This window comes from Danio rerio, chromosome 13 (assembly GCF_049306965.1).
Source record: "Danio rerio strain Tuebingen ecotype United States chromosome 13, GRCz12tu, whole genome shotgun sequence".
Lineage (NCBI taxonomy): Eukaryota > Metazoa > Chordata > Actinopteri > Cypriniformes > Danionidae > Danio > Danio rerio.
The window spans coordinates 13,284,987-13,308,368 of NC_133188.1; the positions used below are offsets into that span (position 1 = coordinate 13,284,987).

The 23,382-nt window shown below is 36.2% G+C and overlaps 1 protein-coding gene across 51 annotated transcripts in view; it reads left to right on the forward strand.

The window, feature by feature from the left end:
- The window catches only part of kiaa1109 (KIAA1109), a 202,070-nt gene that overhangs the window by 96,766 nt on the left and 81,922 nt on the right, over window positions 1-23,382 (forward strand). For all 51 annotated transcript variants that reach the window (XM_021480620.3, XM_073919725.1, XM_073919724.1 and 48 more), the window contains 10 exons: window positions 2,868-3,079; window positions 3,152-3,303; window positions 6,507-6,657; window positions 6,788-6,940; window positions 11,120-11,354; window positions 12,758-12,903; window positions 13,472-13,697; window positions 18,671-18,835; window positions 21,960-22,138; window positions 22,239-22,414. In XM_021480620.3, coding sequence (XP_021336295.2) covers window positions 2,868-3,079; window positions 3,152-3,303; window positions 6,507-6,657; window positions 6,788-6,940; window positions 11,120-11,354; window positions 12,758-12,903; window positions 13,472-13,697; window positions 18,671-18,835; window positions 21,960-22,138; window positions 22,239-22,414 — 1,795 coding nt within the window. The remainder of the gene's footprint in view (window positions 1-2,867; window positions 3,080-3,151; window positions 3,304-6,506; window positions 6,658-6,787; window positions 6,941-11,119; window positions 11,355-12,757; window positions 12,904-13,471; window positions 13,698-18,670; window positions 18,836-21,959; window positions 22,139-22,238; window positions 22,415-23,382) is intronic.

Below are 23,382 nucleotides of genomic sequence, written 5' to 3' on the forward strand. Positions count from 1 at the left end.
GACAGGCGGCCCAGTCAGTCCTCGTACAGCAGCCTCTCCCACCTGCAGCCCGAGAGCAGATCACCCCTCTGCGTACCGACGACAAATGATTTAGCACAGGCAGTGTGAAGGTATTTCCCTTGTACAGTCAAACCGATGTACTTCTACTTTATTTTAACAATTTAATTGGAGCGTTTATTCTTTTCTTGTTCACAATCACAGATATTAGTGACAGTTTCTGAACTTGTCTGAGTTTATTACATATGAGAGATTACTGCACATTCACTACACATCTATAATGACATACTGTATTCAAACAGCAATAAATTAAGTTAAATAAACATGCTTATATAAAGTGTAGTGCAATTATAAATACCCCTTTATTAACCATAGGCTGTTAAACAAACAGAAACGGTAGAACGTGATGACGCCAGTGATATGCAAATTGACGTGTGACGTATCCCCCCCCCCTTCATCAGGGGGCCCCGTCAGCGATCCCTGCAGGGGGGCCTCTGCATTTTGCGCTACGCCACTGCACGACTTGCCTAAAATAAAAGATATAAAACAGTTCAAGTATAAAACAATGGTAGCTTAAACGTTAAAGAATGTGTGCTATTAGGCGCATTTGCTTATAAAAAGCTTGCAGGACATCGAGGCGCCAGAGCAATCACTTGCATTTTTTCAGTGGGAGCAATTTAAAGTTATCCGTCATTTTTGCTCACAAAGTACGAGTAATACATCAAAAAACGTTACAGCGTTTTTATAAAATAAAGAAAACCAAAATTATGCGCTTTCTGTCGTCTGGTTTTTGAACAGGAGCGCTTAATGAAGCAAACTGTATATGCCTCACAGACATAATAAATAGGCCTATATTTATAGAAAGTTTTAAATTATTACTTAACGAAATAAAACAAATCGAAAACAAAAAAACTCCTTCATGTAATCCGTAAAGATGAATTTATCTCTAAAGGCGAGTCCAAGAGGAGATTGCAAGTCAGGATCTTTGCGACACTGACTCAGAATAAGTTTATTAATAAATAATTAAGATATGTCCTTACTCTTTCCTCGACACATTCATTGTTATTTGTTTTTGCCGGTGATTGGGGCGAGTTTTAGCTTATTGTGTGCGCTTGAACGCGGATTCACAGTAGCAGTTTTAACATGGAGTGACACGACATCTGACGTACAGATGACACTGGCACATGCCACTGAGTGTAGTGACACTTCCGGTGGCACGTCCGGTTTTCCACTGTCATGTGTCACTCGCTAGTGGCATGTGTAGTGACCTGTGTCACTCAGAGTGTCGCGCTGCAGGTCACTGCAGTGACATCGACATCCGGCGAAGCTTATGACATTAATTAACACGAGCAAAACCATATTTAATCATTACGCGACATTTAACCTAATTTATCGCGTCGCAAGTTAGTTTATTTGCTGAGCTACTCCACGATGTTTTAATTTAAACGCATTTATTTTATGTATTCGTAGTCATACTTCCGTACGTAATATAGTCATTTGACAGTACATGTCAGTCAAATTTATTGTGGCATGCTTATGTATGGGAGGGGTTACACTTATCTGTTGTACTGTATATTATTGCATCCTGGCAGTTCCTTTGTTCCCTACAATATGGACTTCTCTATGTTTTTAATTCATTCATTTATTTTATTATTTAACTTATTTTCATTTTAAGGTATTTCAAATAATATCCTTTAAAAAGTTATAATAAAATGCATGTTGAAAACTCATAACATATATGCATGTAAGATAACAGGTGTCATTTGCCTAATGATTTTTAAATATTAAAGCAAAGAGACTTATAAGATTAATGTGCTTATAACGTGCTTATACTGACACCTACTGGCACATGTCACAAGATCACTGACACTGGCATGTGTCACTGACATTACTGGCATGTGTCTAAAAAGAGCCACTTGACAATAATGATAATCAGGGTTACACATAGGCTGTTAATATATTTGGGCCCAGGGGCCCACAAGTTATATGTTTAAAGTGCGTTGCATAGTACCCCCACCCCTACTCACCTCAGGGGCAAGGAAAAAAAGTTCAGGCTCAGGATTTTTTTCCACTATCAGCCCTGTAACTAAGTAAATGTTACTAAAATGATGCACAATTGATTGATCGATTAATAGATCTTGACTGAAATGAAATGAGGATATGTATGAGAAACTCTTACCTCTCTGATTTATATATGGTGACGATGTCATGTATAATTAAAGTGCACCTTCTCGCTTATAATGTCTTATTGCTCATCACCATAAATTAAAATAATGGCATATAGAAATATTTTTTTATTTATTACTATTACTATTATTATTATTATTATTATTAATTATTTTTATTATTATTTATTTGTATTAATTAATTATTTACTATAAAATTAGTATTTTTTTTTTCTTTCTTTCTTTTTTTTTTTTTTTTTCTAATCCTTTCTAGGGTAAGTTTTGGGTATTGGGGCTTGAATTATTGTAAAATCTTGAAAAAACTCAATAAAGACATGTTATACAAAAAAATAATGGCATATGACAGTTGAGCAAAATCTGTGGAACTCTGACCAGTGTGAGGAGACTCGTTACCTGTTTTGAACTATTTTAATTCGTTTAGAAACTTTGCTGTGTGAAAGAAAAATGCATCAAGAACAAAAAGCAACATTGTGACTATTTTAATCCTAGTTTCAGAACAAAACAATCGATCTACAGGTGTAAAAGCACCCTAAAACAGCATAGAACATGGCCAATTCTAAACTATGAGGATTTTTTTATTTAAAATCATGAAGACATCATTCAGATAGTGGCCTTTAGAGAACAGTACAAGATAATACAAAAGGCAGGTCATGACCACTTTAAGATATGCATTTGTTTCCTCAGGTGGGCGTCAGTCAGGAGCTGTTCTCTACAGTGCGTTCGGGGTGATGGGTGGTGCCGACAGCGGCGTCAGGGATGGAGTCTCCAAATCAAACGATTCCAGCGGTTCTCAGACCGGAAGTGGCTACAGCACTGATGTATCCGATGATAACCTGCCCAACGATGCACAGAGCCCTGCATCTGAACCTAACAACAATTCAGACTCTGACGAGCAGGTGTTTATATAATGTGCCTTCTTAATTAATGTTTGGGGTATTCGTTTCTCACACTGTTTGTCCCATGTGCAGGATGAGGGAGTGGAGTCAGATGATCTGAAGAAGGATTTGCCCCTCCTGCCTCCTCCTCCAGACTCCAGCAGCATGAAGCTCACTATAAAGGAGATCTGGTTTAGTTTTGCTGCACCGACCAACATTCGATCTCATGCTCCAGTTATGTCCAGGTACATCTGTGAATGCACACACTCGGTTTTCTAAACATTGGCAATTTGTATTTTAGTTACAAATAATCCTAAACAAATTTTAACTGACTTTTTTTGGTTGCATAAAATAAAAGAAGGGGTTTAAATGTGTTTATATTCATTCTTAGACTACAAAATACAGATGTTTTGACTTCAGAAGAGTTAATACATCAACTGGAGGGGGAAAGTTGTCATTTTCTTCAAATAATGCTTAAAATTACAATATTTTTATTTGAAATAAATGTTATTAGATCTTTTTAGAATGAAACATTAATTTTATGCCTGCTTAATCTAGTGTATTCAGAGAAAATAATACTTTTTGAGTGGTCTCTTAAATTGAGAGAAAATATGGCTTAATAATAATTAATATTTCTTTATTTATCTATTACTTGTATATTTTAAAGCATAGTAACCATTCATATACAGGTCCTTCGTTATTCGTGGGAGTTACTTTTAAAAAATAACCCACTTTAGGCGAAATCCGCGAAGTAGTAAGCTTTATTTTTTACAATTATTATAAATGGTTTAAGGCTGTAAAACCCTTTACTACACACTTTATACACTTTCATTGCTTCCCACAGGTTTGAAATATACTTTTGGTGGTAGCCGGATTGAATCACAACTTTTACCCACAGCACATAAGTAGTTAACAATGTGCGATAGGGATGTAACAATATTGTAAATACCGTCATACCGCAATAGTAATTTTTTTCAATATTACCCTGGAAGCATTTCGGTTTCTTTCTAAAAAGATACGAAAAAGGAGAAAAGGTGACAGACAAAGAAAAAATCTGTATGCAGGCACTGCCAGACTGTGGTGAAATATAAGTCGGGAATACGACTAAAAACAGTCATGGGGACTGCAGAACACAGCACACTTGTTAGATTGATGCAGATATTGACTTGTCCCGCAAAGAGACCTCTATCTCACTCATGGCTTGTCCTCTCAAGTGGTGGATAGACAATGCACAACGTTACCCACTGCTGTCAACTTTGGCTAAATCATATCTCTCTGTCCCAACCTCAGTCCCAAATCAGAGGGTTTTTTTCCGTTGCAGGGAACATGCCCAGAGATCCCAGCTTTTACCGGATTATAGTTATATGATAATTTTCCTTAAAAAACCCATCTCTATCTAAGTGAGTGAGTGATTAAATGTTGAATGTGATGAGTTTTCAACAATACTAAATTGAAACTTAATTTTTTTTTATATGGTTTAATAGTTTTTTTTTATTAAAATTGAAAAATTGAAGTTCCTGTTTCGAAACTTACAGATAGATGGCTAATTTGTATGTCATTGATATGTTCAGTGCTAAGGTAAAAAACACTTTTGGCACTTTTTTTGAGTCTTTTCATTATTTTGTTTTTCCTGTAAATTATTCAATAAATACCGTACCGTGCCATTTATACCGAGGTATTATCGTACCGTGAAATTCTGATACCGTTACATCCCTAATGTGCGACAAAACTTTTTAACACTGTTTTCATTATTTTCTCTTTCAAGCTTTTTTTAATAGGATAAAGTTTAAAAAGACTGTTGAAATAAATTCACTATTTCTCTTTTATGCTATTCAGGAGCCACGTGCACCCACTGACAGGTCAAATCTGATTCTCTTTATCTCTCATTCAAGTTCAGGTTGCTGCATTGGCATGACATTTTGTACAGTGTTGCCAGCATTTAAAATGTTTAAAATATGTAATATATTAGCATCATCAAATTAACAAAATATACAGCAAATCAGAAATAAATGACAGAAAAAAGAAATAAAAACAGACAATATCTCTAAAATGCATAATAATAACAAGATTAAAATGTGTTGATTATTTAAATAAGACGAATGAGTTGATTACCCATTTCTAATAGTGTACAAATATTCTGCAGCAAATTTAGATATAATTTCGTAGTCTCTGAGTATTTAGTTAAGTTTTTCTGAGTCAATTAGATTCCAGAATTAATAATTTAATGTCTCTCTCGCTCTCTCGGCTGTGCACATAAAATTAACCACATCTTAGAAAACAAAAGCAAAACTAAATCTCAGACATTTTAGGAGATATTTTAGAAACCCCGGCTGGACACAAAAGGTGCGGGTCTCTGTGGGTCTGCAAAGCATGTGACAGTTGGCAGTGCGCACACAGAATGGGCAATATGGAACAGGTAAAGGAGAGAAGATTTTCCTCTACTTAATCGCTCGTGTATGTTTGTTTATATTGGGCGAATACAAAAAAAAAAGTGTTAAAGGATGATAATAATTGTACAAAAAAAAAAGTATCACTAAATATACCTGGATGGCCGTTAATATACCTGGGCGGCCTGCACAAGTAAAGTCTATGCATGGGAAGCACTGTACTTTTCCCAGACAGGCATTAACATTTTCACACTTTTCTCTCTTGTTTAAAAACTCAAAGTTTGATGCTTCATAGAAAAATAAGTCCAGTATTATAGAAAGAAACCAAAGATCAAAATCATTTGATCTTCAAGTATTTATTCTATAATGACGCCCACAGCCGCGTAACTTCTACCTTCCTTTAGCAAGTCCAGAGATCCAACTTCTTGTTCAATGGTTAGCATCTTTCTCTGCCTTTTGGGTGCTACCGCAGGTGCCTTTGATGATGCAGGATGTTTCCTCCACATTATAGGGAGAAAACTTGCAAACACACAGTCCAGCGCTTCAGAGTCACACTGATTTAGGTCAATGCCAAGCTGAACGCATTCTGTACCGTACAGTAACTGCACTGAGGAGATTGATTGACAATGATATACAGCCAATCAGGACGCAGAACACAATGCGCTGTAGAAAAAAGGCATGTCAAATTGTACGAAAAAATCCGCAAGGCTGCAAAAAGTGAACCCCGTTATAGCAAGGGCCCTCTGTATACAAGATTGAATAATTTTTAATAAAAAGTTTACCAAAATTTCAATATACAATTATTTTACGGTTGTTTAAAATACAATTATCAAAAACACATGAGCAAATGTGCCCATTAACAAGAATGAAACTAAATGAAATAACCACTTCTGCAAATCGCCCACTTGGCCATAGTTGGCTGATTGGCCTATACCAGTAGTGTTAACATACACTGGATATCATTTCAACTTGGCTACAAAGCCTTTTATCTGGTTCAAAGGGAATTGTAGATCAGTGTTTGAGTGTGTAATGAGGTCTGTGTTGTCGAATTATATTTTCAGGCAGCTCAATCTCTTGAGCACTGCGACCCCTGCAGTCGGTGCCTGGTTGGTTCCCATTGACCAGCTGAAATCCTCTCTTGAGAAACTGGACATGGAGGCCACGCTGCGAGTGTGTGCTGTCATGGGCTGCATAATGACCGAGGCTCTGGAGGTCAGACTTCTCAATACTGACATTGCTAGATGTTCTTGGATTGAAGCACAATGTGTTTCAGCAGAATTGTGCACTTGGTTTAGCTGATAATGCGAATGTATATGTGTGTGTGTTTGATTTAATCCAACAGAAGAAGAGTATTCACATTCCTTTTCGCAGCAAATATAACCGTGTTACAAAGCGAGCCCGGTACCTTCACGAAAACCCATCCTGCTTACTGTGTAATATTCTACATCGCTACCTGCAGCAGGCGGATTATACCATCATAGAAGAGGCCACCATGGTAAGTCTATTAAGCGTGTGTGTTTAGCGTGCAGTAATTAGGTTCTGGAGGGGAAAATGATTGGTTGAATACTACATTACCCATGATTCTGTAGAGAATATTTTATTAATTAAAGAGTTGCAGTTAGCTAAGGGCCTACTCACACTATGCTATCCGTACCGTGCCCAGGCCCGTTTCCCGGATCATTTGAGAAGTATGAGTGCGCTGAATCGTGCCCTGGCTCGGTTGGAAGAGGTGGGCCTGAGCGCGGTTCACTTGGGCTTTGGCGCGGTACACTTGTAGTGTGCGTGCAAAACCCGCCAAAGCCCGAAACTGAAAGCAAGACGTGACTTTTAAGGGACTCTATCATATGGATTTATTAATCATTCTTACTGTTCATTGAACGCAAACTGCCGTAGATTATTAAATACGAGAACTCCTCACTGCACGACAGCTGCGCACCTTCAGCAGACCTCCTCATTCCTGCAGCATGAGGGCTTTATGATTGTTTATGAGCGCCAAAAGGGGCGGATCTGTTCGGCGAAATATCTGACTGTGTGTCACCGCATCCCTAAGAACTGTTTGGCGAAATATTTGACTGCATGTCACTGCATAACAAACGACTGAAACGATATAACTAGAGAAATCTCCACTGTGCGGCTGAGTGAGAGCACTTCTCACTGAACAGCGGAGCAGCGATGACGTAAGCGTGCCGAGGTTGCCCATTGTGGTGTGAGCGCGGCCGTCGGGGGGGATGGGAGGGGGGACAAGCGTGCTTTGGCCCAGTTCAAGGCAACTGTACCTAGTGTGAGTACGGCCTTAAAGATATTTTTAGCTCCGCCCACTCATGTGAAGCACTGCAAATGACGGACTTGAGTTGGAATTTTTATGCAGTTTTTATTTTTTTAATTCCTCATCAAATTATTTTAAATATTTTTTTATTTAAAATAGGATATAACATAGGAATTTTATAGTTATATAAAATAGTTATATAACATAGGAAGCTTAAGTGTCTACTTCATTATTGTTTATATAAATTACATAAATAAAATGTCAAAATATGGGTGAAATAATGTGTTGTTGTCATTCAGCATAAAATATTTGTTTAAATAAACATAAAATAACATTGTTATTTTGAACAATATTAAAAATATATTAAATTACCTGTGATCATTACAATTTTTTATTATGTTTTAAATTATGACTAACTTCTTGCTTATAAATAGGTAAAACCTAGTGGTTTGAAGGATAATGGCATTAGGTATATTGATTTAAACTGACCATCAATTAGTATTTTAGGGCTTCACTTTGATTCTTAACCAGTGGTGGAAAGAGTCCTGAAAAATCATACTCAAATAAAAGTATCATTACTTGCCTAAAAATGTAGTGCAAGTAGAGTAAAAGTTTCTGTTGTAAATATTACTCAAAGTATGAGTAAAAAGTAGAACTTTCAAAAGTACTCAAGAGTAGTGAGTAGTGAGTATTACGCTGTAAAAAGCTGATGCATTTACATGTGATTGGTGGATGTGTGTAAACGTAACATTCTGTAGTGCATATAGTTATTGCCCAGTTGGCACACAACATCATAAGACGTTAATATTAGATTAAATTTAGGTTATGATGTCAGATGACCAAAATTTAATGTCTAGCCAGCGTCTAAAGACAAAATCGTTTGACCAAAATCCATTGTTAAGCCATGTTGATCATACAGACATTTATTTGTCAGGTACGGCAACCAAAATCCAACATCTGATAGACATCATAGTTGTAACGTTTACACAACGCCAAGCTGTTACATCATTAGACGTTGATATTTGGTTGATTTTAGGTTGGACATTGACGTTGGCCTGACGTTGGGTTCTGACGTCAACCCGATTTTTACATCCAAACAAAATGCAACGTCTCAACGACGTTGGGGTACAACGTCAATCTGACATCATGTTGACGTCTTGTGCCAGCTGGGTGTTTAAGGCCATTTCAGTCATCATACAGTAAACATTCGTCATCTTCTCATAAGTGACATGCATCTAAACAGTCTCTGGGTCAATGCATGTAAAGATTTTAGATCTTCTTGGACAATTGACTCTCTGAGATCTTCTTCGAAACTTCTAATGCTTCTGAACAGTTTTACTCCTATGTATAATTTGATTGGACAGGAATCACAGGACTGATTTGTCTAATCCCCATAGACAAGAAATGTTAAAGTAGTGACTGCAGGTTGAAGGAAAGTAGTGGAGTAAAAGTACCGATACAGCACTAAAAATGTACTTAAGGGAAAGTAAAAGTTCACATTTTTAAAACTATTTAGCAAATTACAGTTTCTGAGAAAAAAAATACTCAAATACAGTATTTTGAGTTTTTGTAATTTGTTAGGCAGTGAAGATCATTAATTTTTTTTTAAGAAAACCTACCTTAACGCGCCAAATTTGTAACGGCATACAGTCAAAGACTATAGAATACACAAGACATGTATACTTTTGAATAGGGAAAAGTGTAACTGTCAATATGGCGAATGAATCACCCCTTCTAGGAGCCAGTCAGTAACTACTAAATGGTTAACAAAGCCAGCCTTCTAGTACAAGAGCCAATCAGTGATTGTCATATTGTCCGGGGGAGGGGCTCAGACCAAACGTGAGTTTCTGCAGATTTTGTGTGATACCAAAGAGCATAGAATCACCAAGAGGTGACACTCTATTGCTATTTGGGAAACAACCACTAGATGCCGCTAGTGTCTCGCGGCAGACAATTTGGGATGAAAATTCCCACAGAACTACAGCACAGATAACTAACAGACAAAATGAATTAAAATATTGAGTTAAATATGAGTTGAAATCAGTACATCCCCTTTGAAAAGTAACATTTTAAAACATTTTTAAACAATTTCCCAATGAAATCCGTCTTTCGGATGAGACGTTAAACCGAAGTCCTGACTCTCTTTGGTCGTTTAAAATCCCAGGATGTCCTTCAAAAAAAGAGTAGGGGTTTGGCATCCTGGCCAAATCTGCCCACTGGCATCTGTCCATCATGGTCTCCTAACCCTCCCTATATTATATATGGCTTCATCATGGTCTCCTCTCCACCAATCAGCTGGTGTGTGGTGTGCGGTCTGGAGCAAAATCCAGGTGGATGCTGCACACTGGTGGTGGATGAGGAGATTAAAAATCATGAATAAAAAAAAATATATAAAATAAATACATTTGGAGAAAGTAGCTTTTTAAATAACAGACAACACTGGAAAAAAATACTATGTACTATTATATTATAATACTCCAACAATAAGTACTGTTAATCTGTTATCAACATCCCATTTTGAAAGTCATGTTAATTTAACATGTGAGTATTATTATGTATTATGCCAGTGCGTAAACTATTAAATTAAAGTACTTGAAAGTAATTTCACCTAAAAGTGACAGTTAAAAAAAAAAAACCAAGTATGGTTAATATATTAAACATTAAGTCTGTAAAATAAACTTAAAAATTAAAATTGCTGATGATCACCAATCTTTGATTTTAAGTGTTCTATTGGTGTCTCCATGGTTGTATTTCTGCTTTAATGCACTTTTAAATGAAAAAATAAAAAGCAAAGCTGCTGCTTGCCATCGCGACAGCAATAAAATCCAATGGACGTCCAATCAATTTCACTCCAGAATGGTGGAATCACTGGGCGCTGCTGTTGCAATGGAACGTTCTATTAAGTGTCGCCTCTTGGTGATTCTAAGCTCTAATCATAACAATTCACACAGTAACATAACAATTGATACAGTTCACTGAAAGCATTTGGCCCAGGTTACTGACAAATTAAAAGTCCTTCTGCATGCTTCTGCATATAACCTATTAGTTTGGTTTATGGATTGTAGTGTTTAAACAAAAACTTGAGGACTCTTAAAATCTTTACAGTAAAATATGAATGGGAAAAAATTAATTTGAAACTTTTGAAACGTTAATTTGAGTCACTGAAAAAAGTGGTGATGCAGTAAATCACTATACAATTGCACTTTTCTGATTGGTTGATTTTCCTTCCATGACCTCCAGATTAAATTCTTCATGACTGTTGTTGTTAATGACAATATGACAAATGTATAGCAATAAATGCATGTGGTTCTGTAACTAACTACAGTTGAATACAAATTTATTTGGAGGCATTACTTATTAAATATTCTTTGCTAAACTTTAACTGCTTATTCATCTGTATCTTGTCAGAATGATGGACTGCCTGCTCTGGTCACCCTGAGGAAAGGTTTGGTGGCACTTGCTCGTCAGTGGATGAAATTCATCGTTGTGACTCAGGGCTTTAAGGCGGTTGGCCTGCCACAACAGCTTCCTAAACCCAAAGAACAGGAGCCCGTGGAGCCTGAGCAGACCCCGGGTCTGGACTGTGGAGGCGCCTTGCAGAGTGACACCAGTGCGGATGGAGCAGAGTTTGAGTTTGATGCTGGTAATTCAGTCAAAACTTAACATCCTTTCACTAACACAAACAACAGATTTAAAGTGCCACTAGTATGTATTTTAAAGGTTTCTAATTTAGTTTTGGAAGTCTTTTACGATAAAAAAACACATAAAACATAAAAAATTGTCAGATCAGTGGATATTTAGTAAATGGGGATTTTACTCCTAGAAACAACTTTAAATTTCTTAGAACATGACAAACACACATTAGACATATTAACATTTTACAAATTTGAGTATCTGAGTATTTATAGCAATAAATATTTATAAAACTACAGGCTACATAAAAAATAAACAAACATCTACTTTATTTAGGATGAAGTGTCTTGGCTATATCAGTAGAATAGCCTTTTTTATTGGATTATTCATGGCACAGTGTTCATCTGTTTGTCAGATCCATTGAAAATTGTCAGCGCTGTTTCATCTGCCTTCAAACTAAATCACAGAAACATTTGTGTTCTCCGCTGTTTCGTGTGCTTCTTTTTGTAAAACACAATTTTGTATTACCATCAAACCAGAAGTCAAATTAAAACTCTCCTTTGTTCATCAGTCAATATTAGGGCTAATAAAGACACTTCATACTAAATAAAGTAGATGTTTGTTAATTTTTGATGTCACACTCTATAATTGAAGTGTTGTTAATATTTTCTTGCTGTGTTTTTTGTTGAAATGTGTCTGTTTCACAAGAAAATATTCAGAAATATTCAGTCTGACAATAAAGTGTACAATATATGTGTCTATCTATTACCACTCTCTAAACACTCTCATTTTTGAGAGCTGACTGTGCTTTGATTGGTCAGATGGTGACTCAGGGCTTTAAGGCGGTCGGCGGTTAAACTGTCGAAAACCAAACACCCTTCATCATATATCTGAATTTAAGCTTTGGAGGCTTTCTAAGCGCTTGTGATAAAAACAATAACCATGATAAATGATGATTTTGTGGTTATAAAAATTAAGACAGTTTCTTTTGAAACATTTCACTTTAATTTATTTTAGGCTAAATTTTATTTTATTTAACAAACCAGTATGTGCATTGGCGCTGGAGCATATAGGTTTTGAAGCACTTCACCTTAGATGTTATTCATTATTCTTGTTTATTAAGTATATAATAGACCAACAAAAAATACATTAAAATTAAGACCCATTGTCAAATTAATAAATTAATTTTCAAATTGTAAAATTAACAACCATTGTTAATTTTATATTGTCCCAATTTGACTAATTCCTGACAAATTAGGAAATCTCTTTTACTTCAGTATAAAATCTATTAATCGTAGAAAAGTCTTTGTAGACCTTTAGCATTTGCCAACCTCTATATTACACACAGACTACCTGAAAGGTAATATTTTGAATGCAGATTTGTTGACTTTATCTTTACTATGTGTCATTTAGGTACAGTAAGTGAGCACACAATGCTGTTAGAGGGAGTATGCAGTCGTCCTGCTCCTACCGGTAACTCTGCACCTGTGACTGGAGTGGAGATCATGAGAAAACTCTCCAAATCACACACACACAGCGAATCCGCCCTCAGGATCAAGGTACTGTTTTCATACAGTTAAAGTTAAAATTTTTCTTTTTTTTATTTTTCTTTTTATCTTGTCATTTTTAAAAAATATATTTCCCAAATTATGTTTAACAGAGCAAGGAATCTTTCACAGTATGGCTGATAATATTATTTTTTGCTAAAATAAAAGATGTTTTCATTAAAAAAAAAAAAAAAAACATTTAACGGTAAATATTATCTGGTCTATATATATTAATATTTTTTTTCTCGATTGTCTACAGAACAAACCATCGTTATACAATGAATTGTCTATTTAACTCGCCTAGTTAGGCCTTTAAATTGTGCTTTAAGCTTAATACTAGTACCTTGAAAAATTTCAAGTAAAATGTACTGTACCGTCATGGTAAAGATAAAATAAATCAGTTATTAGAAATTAGTTTGAAACAGTTTTCTTTAGAAATTCGTTGAATAAATCTGCTTTCTATTAAACAGAAACTAAGGAAAAAAATATATACAGGGTGGCTAATAATTCAGGAGGGCTAATTATTCTGACTTCAACTGTATATCAATGTAAAGCTGTATCTAAATGCTTTCTTTTTTAGGGTTCCCATCCTTACCAGTCCCTGAGCTACACGAGTGGCGATACAGCGGCCGATTCTCCCGCTCATGTCAGTCGGACAGGCTTACAGTGCAATCACAGCCCGAGGAAAGAGTCGTTGCTGAGCTACTTAACAGGAAGCATCCACAGTCTGCACAACCTGTTGGAAGCGACACCTCATCGAGCAAACGAACAAACTGCAACCAAGAGCAGCTCTCTGACACGCACAGGTACCCGCGTTTCTGCATTTACAGATTATTGCTTTTTTTTCTCAATCTAATATTAGAAGGGTGAAAGTCTGAACTTTGAGGACAAATGCGTTTTCTTGATATATGGCGTTTCCTACAGTATGAGAGCGGGTTGCTAACCCTGTTGCGTTTAATTTTCTGTCTTTGTTTTGTCTATTTTTCTGCTCTGAAAATGTCTGAGTCATCACAAAAGTGCTGAGGCACCAAACTGGGTTAATCATGAATCTCAAAGAACAGTGAACTTTGGTATTTACATGTACATACGGGTTCATGTGAAGGGCATCATTTCTGTTTGTTTTTTTGTTTTTTTTTACTAACTTGAAAGATTTTATGTCTTTTCACTTAATAGTTTAACCAGTTCAATTCAATTCAATTCAGCTTTATTTGTATAGCGCTTTTACAATGTAGATTGTGTCAAAGCAGCTTCACATAAATGGTCATAGTAACTGGAACAGTGTAGTTCAGTTTTTAGTGTTTAAGTTCAGTTCAGTTTAGCTCAGTTCAGTGTGATTTAAAATCATTACTGAGAGTTCAAACACTGAAGAGCAAATTCATCGATGCTTAGCTCTACCAATCCTGAACCATGCGAGCCAGTGGCGACAGCGGAGAGGGAAAAAAAAATTCACCTGATAGGAGAGTGAAAAAAAAAACCTTGAGAGAACCAGACTCAGCTGGGCACGACCATTTTAATTTCTCCGCTGGCCAAAAGTCTTATGCAGAGCTTGTCACTAGTGTTCTGAGCTGTTGATTAAGTCAATCAGAAGAAAGCAACAACAACAAAAAAATAGTCAAGATGGCTAAAACAAAAGATGCTCACCTTGATATGTGTGAATATAATGGCCCGTTTCCACTGAGTGGTACGGTACGGTTTGGTTCGGTACGCTTTTATGACCATTTCCACTGTCAAATGACCCATTTTCACTGAGACTTACGGTACGGTTCGGGTTGGTATGGGTCACCCTTATCAGGCTTACATTTCTACTGCCAAAAGGGTATCTTTTTGGTGGGGTTGGTGTATGACAAAGTTTCAGACGACATCATTTTTACTCAAGGAAATGTCACAGTACAGCTGTACGGGTTGTTCACATGTCATATGAGAAGTACTTCTCACAAAACAGGTGCTTTATACACATAAATACTTCTGTATAAATGTTCATTACTAATCTTTCTGTGAACATGATTTGATTATAACTGCAGATTAATGACCTACTGTAACGTCTGCAATTATATAAAAGAAATAAATAAATGCAACATATTTCAACACATACAGACCCTTACAGTCTCTGATGTGTTACCACTTACAGAAAAACACACAGCATTCACGTTGTCCTTATTTGGCTTTAAAAACAACACGCAACATATAGCCCACAGTCAGTGCAAGCCTCTCATATGTGTCTTTAATCTTCAGCAGCACATGTAACCTCTGTTAGAGAGTAATTCCATCATTCCGAGTTATTTTGGAATAGTCCAAAATACGATGATAATAATTAAACATTGCAGTTTATTCATGTTTTAGGTTGCGGGAAGCATCATTTGCTGCAGTTTTCTCTGGCTTCTCATTTGTTTTTTCACACTTCACTCTCGCGTTTGTCCCTTCTGAAAAGGTTTGGATATTAGAAGCGCTTCAATGAGTGCATATTATTAATATGAGCTCAAGAAGTTAGTTATTTCAAATATAGACGTTAGGCGAGCTCTCTGGAGAAAGTGAAACCACTCACACTTTTAGACAGGCACGTAAAACAACAACAGGACACGGCTGATTTCATTCTTCTTGGCTTTGTGGCTGTTCTTCAAGACGTCGACAAGGTTTGTTTGAGCTCAGTTCGACCATGGCTTATCATATGTATCAATTATTACGGTGTAATGTCTCGGCAGTGTTTTTAAAAATGGCTGTTCGTTTGTTTTCATTCTCCTGCTTCTTAATGTTCAGCTGCGCGTCTTGCTCTGCCTTTTGTTACCCCTTTTTTCGTGCTAGGTACCCTTTGCAAAGGGTGAAAAAAGAGTGGTACAGTACAATTCGCTTTTAGGTACCTTTGACAGTGGAAATGGCCATAAAAGCACACCAAACCATACCGTACCACTTAGTGGAAACAGGCCATTTTGGGAACCCAAGTTCATCCACACTTACTACCTTCTCAGCTGGTTAGTGTTCACACAGTCTTTTTTCCTTACGCTTACATCATCAAGCTGCTGTTGTTTGTACAGCTGTTGCTAGGTGATGGCAACGAAAGCAAAGCGGCAAAATGGAAAGACCAGGGTTCATACGGTCATGAAAAAACTAGAAAAGTCATGGAATTTTGACATTGCATTTTCTAAGCCTGAAAAAGTTTTGTAAAAGCAGAAAAAAACACAAAGTTTTAGAAAAATCATGAGACAGATATCTTTATACTTGAAAATAGGTTATTTACTTCTTTTCTGTTCTTGGCCAATCACGTACTCTCACATTGTTAGCACTGTGTAAACATTATCTAAATCAGTTTTTCATACATATAAATATAAATTGAAACTAAATAGGTAGTGTTTTACGATATGCTGTAATAAATTTGAACATGCATTGTTTTTCTGTTACCATGCATATGTAGACATTACATGAAACATTAGGTGATGACAATTTACTTAAAAGTCTTTGAAAAATCATGAAAAAGTCATGAAATTTTAGTAGTAAAAGTGTGTATGAACCTTGAAAGATGTATACACATCACGGTCGTTCTGCTTTTACTGAATCTTTTGGTTTTGGTAACATACAGAGAGTGACTTGCATCTCTCTGCCTTTTGGAGAACCAGACCAAACCAGAGTTTGCATGAACCGTTTCCCATACCACCTCTTTCAGGCAGATTTGGGTAAAGTTTGTGGGTGCTCATCTGATTTCAGAAAACAAGGTACACGCTAGTGTACCGTACCCTACTTTTGACGTCAAAGGAAGCCAGGTGCGGACCAAAAGTGTTAGCGTGAAAGTGCCTTAAATGATATCCACATCTGCTAGAATTCTGACAGGGACCAAAAACAAGAGAACATACTGTATAACTCTGGTTTTGTAATGTCTTTATTGGCTCCTTGTTAGGTTTTTTATTGATTTTTAAAATCCTCGTGCTCACGGATAAGGCCTTGCATGGTTTGGCACCTCAATATCTCTTAGAGCTTTTAACGGTGCACTCTCCTAGACTTTCGATTGCTGTTCCTCTGATTCTCGTCTTTTAACAGCGTCCTCAATTTGTCTGCATTCTATGGGTGACCTGACTTTTGCTTCCCTTGCTCCAGAGCTTACTCCGCTATAAAACGAGATATGCAGAATCTTTTAATGCGTTTATATCATTTTTGAAAATACACTTTTTTTGACTCACCTGTGAGGTGTGTGTTTAGTGTGTGTTTTAATATTTTACATGTTTTAACATTATTATCATCATCTCGACTCTTAAACATATTTATAATTCACAACTTCTAAAGAGAAACATCACAGGCAGTGGACAAGGAGGAATACACCAAAGTTTCTTTCTTTTTTTCTTTCTTTTTATTTATTTTACCAATTTTAACATACACACACACACACACACACACACACACACAAACACACAAATAAGTAAATACAGAAATAAGTCAAATAATTATAAAACAGAACAACAGGTCATTAGACACGTCACAAACAGCACTTACGTCACTCTCATTATGTTGTTTTATGGTATTTATACAGACAGGCTTCACAATTACTCTCGGAAATAACAGACGTGTAATGAATTGTTAGATCACAGTCTCCATGCCAGATAAATAAGATCCAGCCCTGGGCAACAGATCTTTTCTGGAAATGTCAATTTCTCCAGGTATTCGGACAACAAGTCAGCAGAGTTCCCTGTACCCAAACTGGTTAACCAGTATTTAACTGAATTAGCAGACCTACTATCAATATAGGAGCCAACTGTGGAACGAAGCCAGTGAAGAACAGAAGCAGGAGACGAAGGGATGATAATAAAAAAGCAGGGTTTATCGAATAATCTTCGTCTGGACAGCACAAACATAACAAATGTTATTATATTTCTGGCCATAGGACCTTGAATTAAATCAGTGGAGAAGAACATTTCATGAAGCACCATCAAAATAAGACTAAACAATGGAAAAAACACTAAAAGCAGAACAAGTAATAAGAAATATATAAAGTAAAGAAGTCAAATTAATAAATGATTAATATGATAAATTACAAACATAAATGAATTCAAAATATGAATCAAATAAATGGATGACTAAATGAATAACTAAGATTTATAAATGATTATATAATCATAACTAAAATGATCAATGCAAAACAAATAATAGAAAAAAACAAAACATAATAGTTTAAGGAAATGGTTTTATTTAAAATACACAGGTTATTACAAATTTCAGATTCTACAGAATAGTAAAATAAAAATAAAATAATTAATTAATAATAATTTAACAATGATTAATATGAAAAGGGGTATGGATGAAACTGCAGGTAGAAGTCCTAAATTCTCAGTAATACCTCACTTATATTACATATAGGCAAATAAGAAACATGGCTTACTCATTGCAAAACACTTTGCAATAATCATTTCGACCAATTCTTATGGTATTTATTCATAGTGTGTCTAGGGAAAAGATCATTTTCTCCATATCAAATGGATCTTTTACCACCAAAGTTTTTTTTTAGTAAAAAAGCAACAAATATATTATAGAAAGTCAGTCTAGTGGAAAAAAAACGGTTCTTTGGATAATCTAAAGGCTCTTCCTAACCATCCCTTCGAAACCCCTTTTGGAATAATTTTTGTAGAAACCGTATGTAGTTCTTCCCTAAATCTGTGGGCAGAAGACTTGAACAAAGTTGTCAACACCTTAGCTTAGCTGCTTCTAAGCTTAAAGCATAACTTTTGTCTACATCAGCAAAAAAAAAAAAAAAAAAAAAAAAATCCAGTCAATGTTAAATGTCTCTTGTCATCTTGATTAGGCAACAGTGTGGGTGCAGATGTGTTGACTGAACATCCTCTTCTGTCGGAGCCGTTTTCCGTCAGCTTCTACAACTGGATGTCAAACGCTGTTGGCAACCGAACCGGCGGCAACGTACAGGACTCACCACTCAACCGCTCGCAACACAACAGCCTGCAGACTGGCGGTGAGTCTTATGGTTTTTATACTGATTATATTATACAGTTCTATTTCTGTCAGTATAATCACAAGTGGATGACACTAAATACTGATGACAATAAGTTTTAAGGATCAAACATCACTTGCTTGATAATTTTTTTTATTTCCCATAAAACACTCCCTTTTTTCACAGAATTAAATACATTTTTTTTCCAAAAACAACTTTCATGACACCGTAACATATGTAGGTCTCACTTCAATACAAGTCAACATGGCATTCTTGGTTTACAAAAACACATTTGGAGTTTATAAATGTTTAATTTATGTATCCAATAAGCCTCCCCTTTTACCAGGATATGATCTAGAGCAGGGGTACTCAATCCTGTTCCTGGAGATCTACCTTCCTACAGAGTTCAGCTCCAGCCCTGATCAAACACACCTGAACCAACTAATTAGGACCTATATGGCACTAGATAATTACAGGCAGGTGTGTTTGATAATGGCTGCAACTGAAATCTCCAGGAAGGTAGATCTCCAGGAACAGGGTTGAGCACCCCTGATCTAGAGTCTAGGGTTATTTAGTGTTAATGTTTAGGGATAAGAGTCTAGGGCAGGGATCACCAACCCTGTTCCTGGAGAGCTACCTTCCTGCAGATTTTAGTTGCAACCCTGACCAAACAGGGTTGAAAAAGTTGCAAACCCTGGGTTTTAGAGTCCAGGGTTTTTAATTTTTAGGGTTTAGGGTTATTTAGTGTTAGGGTTTAAAGTTTAGAGTCTAGGGTTATTTAGTATTAGGGTTATTTCATGTTAGTGTTTAGGGTTTAGTGCAGGGATGGTCAAACTCGGCCTTGGAGGGCCGGTGACCTGCACAGTTTAGTTCCAACACTATTCAAACACACCTGAACAAGCTGATCAGTGTCTTCAAGATCACTAGAAATCTACGAGCAGGTGTGTTTGATTAGAGTTGAAGCTAAACTGTGCAGGACACTTGCCCTCCAGGGCCGAGTTTGCCCACCCCTGGTTTAGTGTCTAGGGTTATTTAGTGTTAGGGTTTTAGGTTATTTGGTGTTAGCATTAAGTGTTTAGCAATTAAGGTTTAGTTTCCAGGGTTATTTAGCGTTATGGGTTAGGGGTATTTAGTGTTAGGGTTTAGGGTTTAGAGGCTTGGATTATTTAGTGTTAGGCTTTAGGGTTATTTGGTGTTAGAGTTTAGTGTTTTGGGTTTAGTGTTCAGGGTTATTTAGTGTTTGGGTTTAGGATTTAGAGTCCAGGGTTATTTAGTGTTAGCTTTTAGGGATTAGTGTCTAGGGTTATGTAGTGTTAGGGTTATTTCATGTTAGCACTTAGGGTTTAGTGTCTAGGGTTATTTAGTGTTAGAGTTTACGGTTATTTTATGTTAGCGTTTAGGGTTTAGTGTCTAGGATTATATGGTGTTAGGGTTCAGGGTTATTTATTGTGTTAGCATCAGTTGTTTAGCAATTAGGTTTTAGTGTCTAGGATTATTTAGTGTTAGGGTTCAGGATTATTTATTGTGTTAGCATCAATTGTTTTTCAATTAGGGTTTAGTGTCTAGGGTTATGAAGTATTAAGCGTTAGGAATATTTAGTGTTAGGGTTTAGGGTTTAGGGTCTAGAGTTATTTAGTGTTAATCTTTAGGGTTATTTGGTGTTAGCGTTTAGGGTTAAGTGTCTAGGGTTATTTATTGTTAGGGTATGGGTTAGGGTTAGGATTTTTTGTTGAGTTCCAAAACTTTTTAGCCTGCAACCCCAAAAATAACAATCCCTTGTGATTAGTCCAAGTGACTCGGAACCCCCACTATTTTCTAAAAATGCAGGTAATGGATCATTTTTAAATCATGTTGTCAATATGAATATCATTATAAATCAGTTAAAAGGTTTAAAAAATAAACAATTATTCACTGCATTTTGAAGTGCCCAGAATGTCAATCGTGTGTATGTCACTATCCCCATATATTGAATTTAACATCTAATTGAACATTAACATAACACACATCAGTTGTCAAGAATTGCGTTGTTTCAGCTCATTTTAACCAAGACATTTGAAGAAGTCATCAGTGAAAGTCTATTACATCTATTACAATCCACATACAGATTTCAGCAAATCAATTTCAGCAACCGACACAGGTTATTATTTCTAGCAACAATGGCTAACAATGAATCAAACATCCCCAAATTCTATTATAAAATAGAACAACTAGCAAAATAAAAAATAAAAAAATTAGCACACAGACGTATAATGCATATAAAAATAATGGGATGCACATACATTACACAAACTCACACATATGTAGATGGTCAAAATTATCGACACTGTTTAGGATGTTTTTGTCCACTCTGTGTTGATTTTGAGTTTTAATTTGACCACAGCTTTCTGTGTTTCAGCAAATGGAATGACTTTTGGTGACAAATCATATTTTGATGGATGTTTGAAGAAAATGCTTTGCTTTTTTAAAAAACTCATGCACTCTGGGCAAATTTACCACCCTTTCGTTATGTTAGTTGTTGCCCCATTGACTTCCATTAAATTATAACAACATTAGACACCATGACACCAAATAATCATGCATTCTTGTAATTTTTTACTGTTGATTATAAGTTTCAGTGCAAAAAAAGTGTAGTTTTTGGCCTTATATGAAATATAATGTGTGTATGAGTGTGTGTGTGTGAGAGTATAAGACCTTTGCACACTTACTGTACCTTGATATGAATGAGAACATCTAAATAAGCACTTCAGCTCACAGAAAATAGTAAACATAGTAAGTGTATTATGATCACACACTATAATTTGCCGTTATACTCCATAGAAGCCATGTCAAAGCCAGAAAAAACATTATTTACTGATGATCAACAATACAAATTATGAATTTGACTTCTTCGCAAAAGGGAAAACCACTAACAATCCAGAATGCATGATTATATGATCTCATTCCTTTGACAACACAAAAAATGTCTAGAAAGAAAAAAATTTACTAATAAAAAACGTTCCTTTCACAGGAGGCCTAAAATATTGCCTTAAACTGGTGATAAGCAAGTACTAGCCAATAGTGATTGCATTGTCGAGGTGTGCGTAGAGGGTAGCAAGCAGCAAAAATAGTTTTTTTTTGAGTGTCTTCCTTAACTCTTTGCTTCCAGGAGTGCTCCCCACCATTCCTTCTGCGTCAGACTTCAACACGGTACTGTCGAGTGATCAGAACACACTGGACACACACTCTCAGCACTCACACTCGCAGCACAGCACGAGTCAAGAAGATCTGCTTGATCAAGATGAGACCAATCTCTGCCCTGCAGCTGTACAGCTCGCCGATGCTCAGGTGTGTGTGTGTGCCGCCAATACTTATCAGGATGTTATTGTTTATTTATGACCTTCCACATGTCTCATTCTGTTTGTGTGTGCTGGGATAATCTATACAGGTTGTTTTCAAGCCGTTGTTGAGTCACATTGGGATCCAGCCCCAGGATGCTCCTCCGCTCAGTTACAAGATGTACTTTGGGGAGCATCTGTCCTTCAGCGGCACACTCGAGTGTTTGAGAGCTGACATTGTCGACTCTGACACCAGCAAAGAGAGGAAGAACAAACGAGCACACAGGTAACAGAGCTGTCCTGCTTTAGCTGCTGTTCATCTGTCTAGAGAGATTCTGTTTCTTCATCCTGTTGCAGTTTTTATTTTATGGAAGGATGGGTACTCAATAATTGATCGACTACAGTGTTGTTATTGTTAACTAAAACTAAAAGGGAAACAGTTTTTAGTAGAAACAAAAGCCTAAAGTAAATGAAAAATATTAGAAAATGTATTGACTTAGCAAATAACTACAATGAATAAAACTGAGTTAATATTAGATTAATAAATAAGACCGAAAACTGAAAGTATGCTAGTGAAAGTTAATTTATAAATTAATAATTATAAAGATTATACATAAATAATGCTAAAAACACTTACTTACTCGCAGGGCTGTTTATATCAAAGTTGAAACATCTAATGTAACATTCAATTTTTACGAGGTGTGTTGTTAGCCCAACACTCAACCTCCAGCCTGGAGGATCAGAACATACACACAAACGCTGTGGACAATTTTAGCCTACCCAATTCACCTATAGCGCATTTCTTTGGACTTGTGTGGGAAACCGGAGCACCCGGAGGAAACCAATGCAAACACGGGGAGAACATGCAAACTCCACACAGAAATGCCAACTGACCCAGCCAAGGCTATGCTAAAAACACATTTACAGATTTTTTTTTTTTTTAATTAGATTAATAGCTGAAAGACTGGCACAAATATGCAGACATCTTCATTCTCCCAACGAGTTTCTGAGTTCTCCCATTCTTCCAATGGAGTTTGTTCTTCTGAGGTAATGTGGGAACGCTGTGAATACTTTGCAAAAGCATTTCCTGCTTATTTAAATTTGTCATTAATAGTAAAAACAGTTTAATATAGGCTTCTCTAAAAATGTAAATATTTCACTTTAATTTTATTTAGGCTAGATTATTATTTTATTTAACAAACCAAAACAATCTCACATATAGTGGACTTGGACTTGTGGACTTGTTTTGAATCA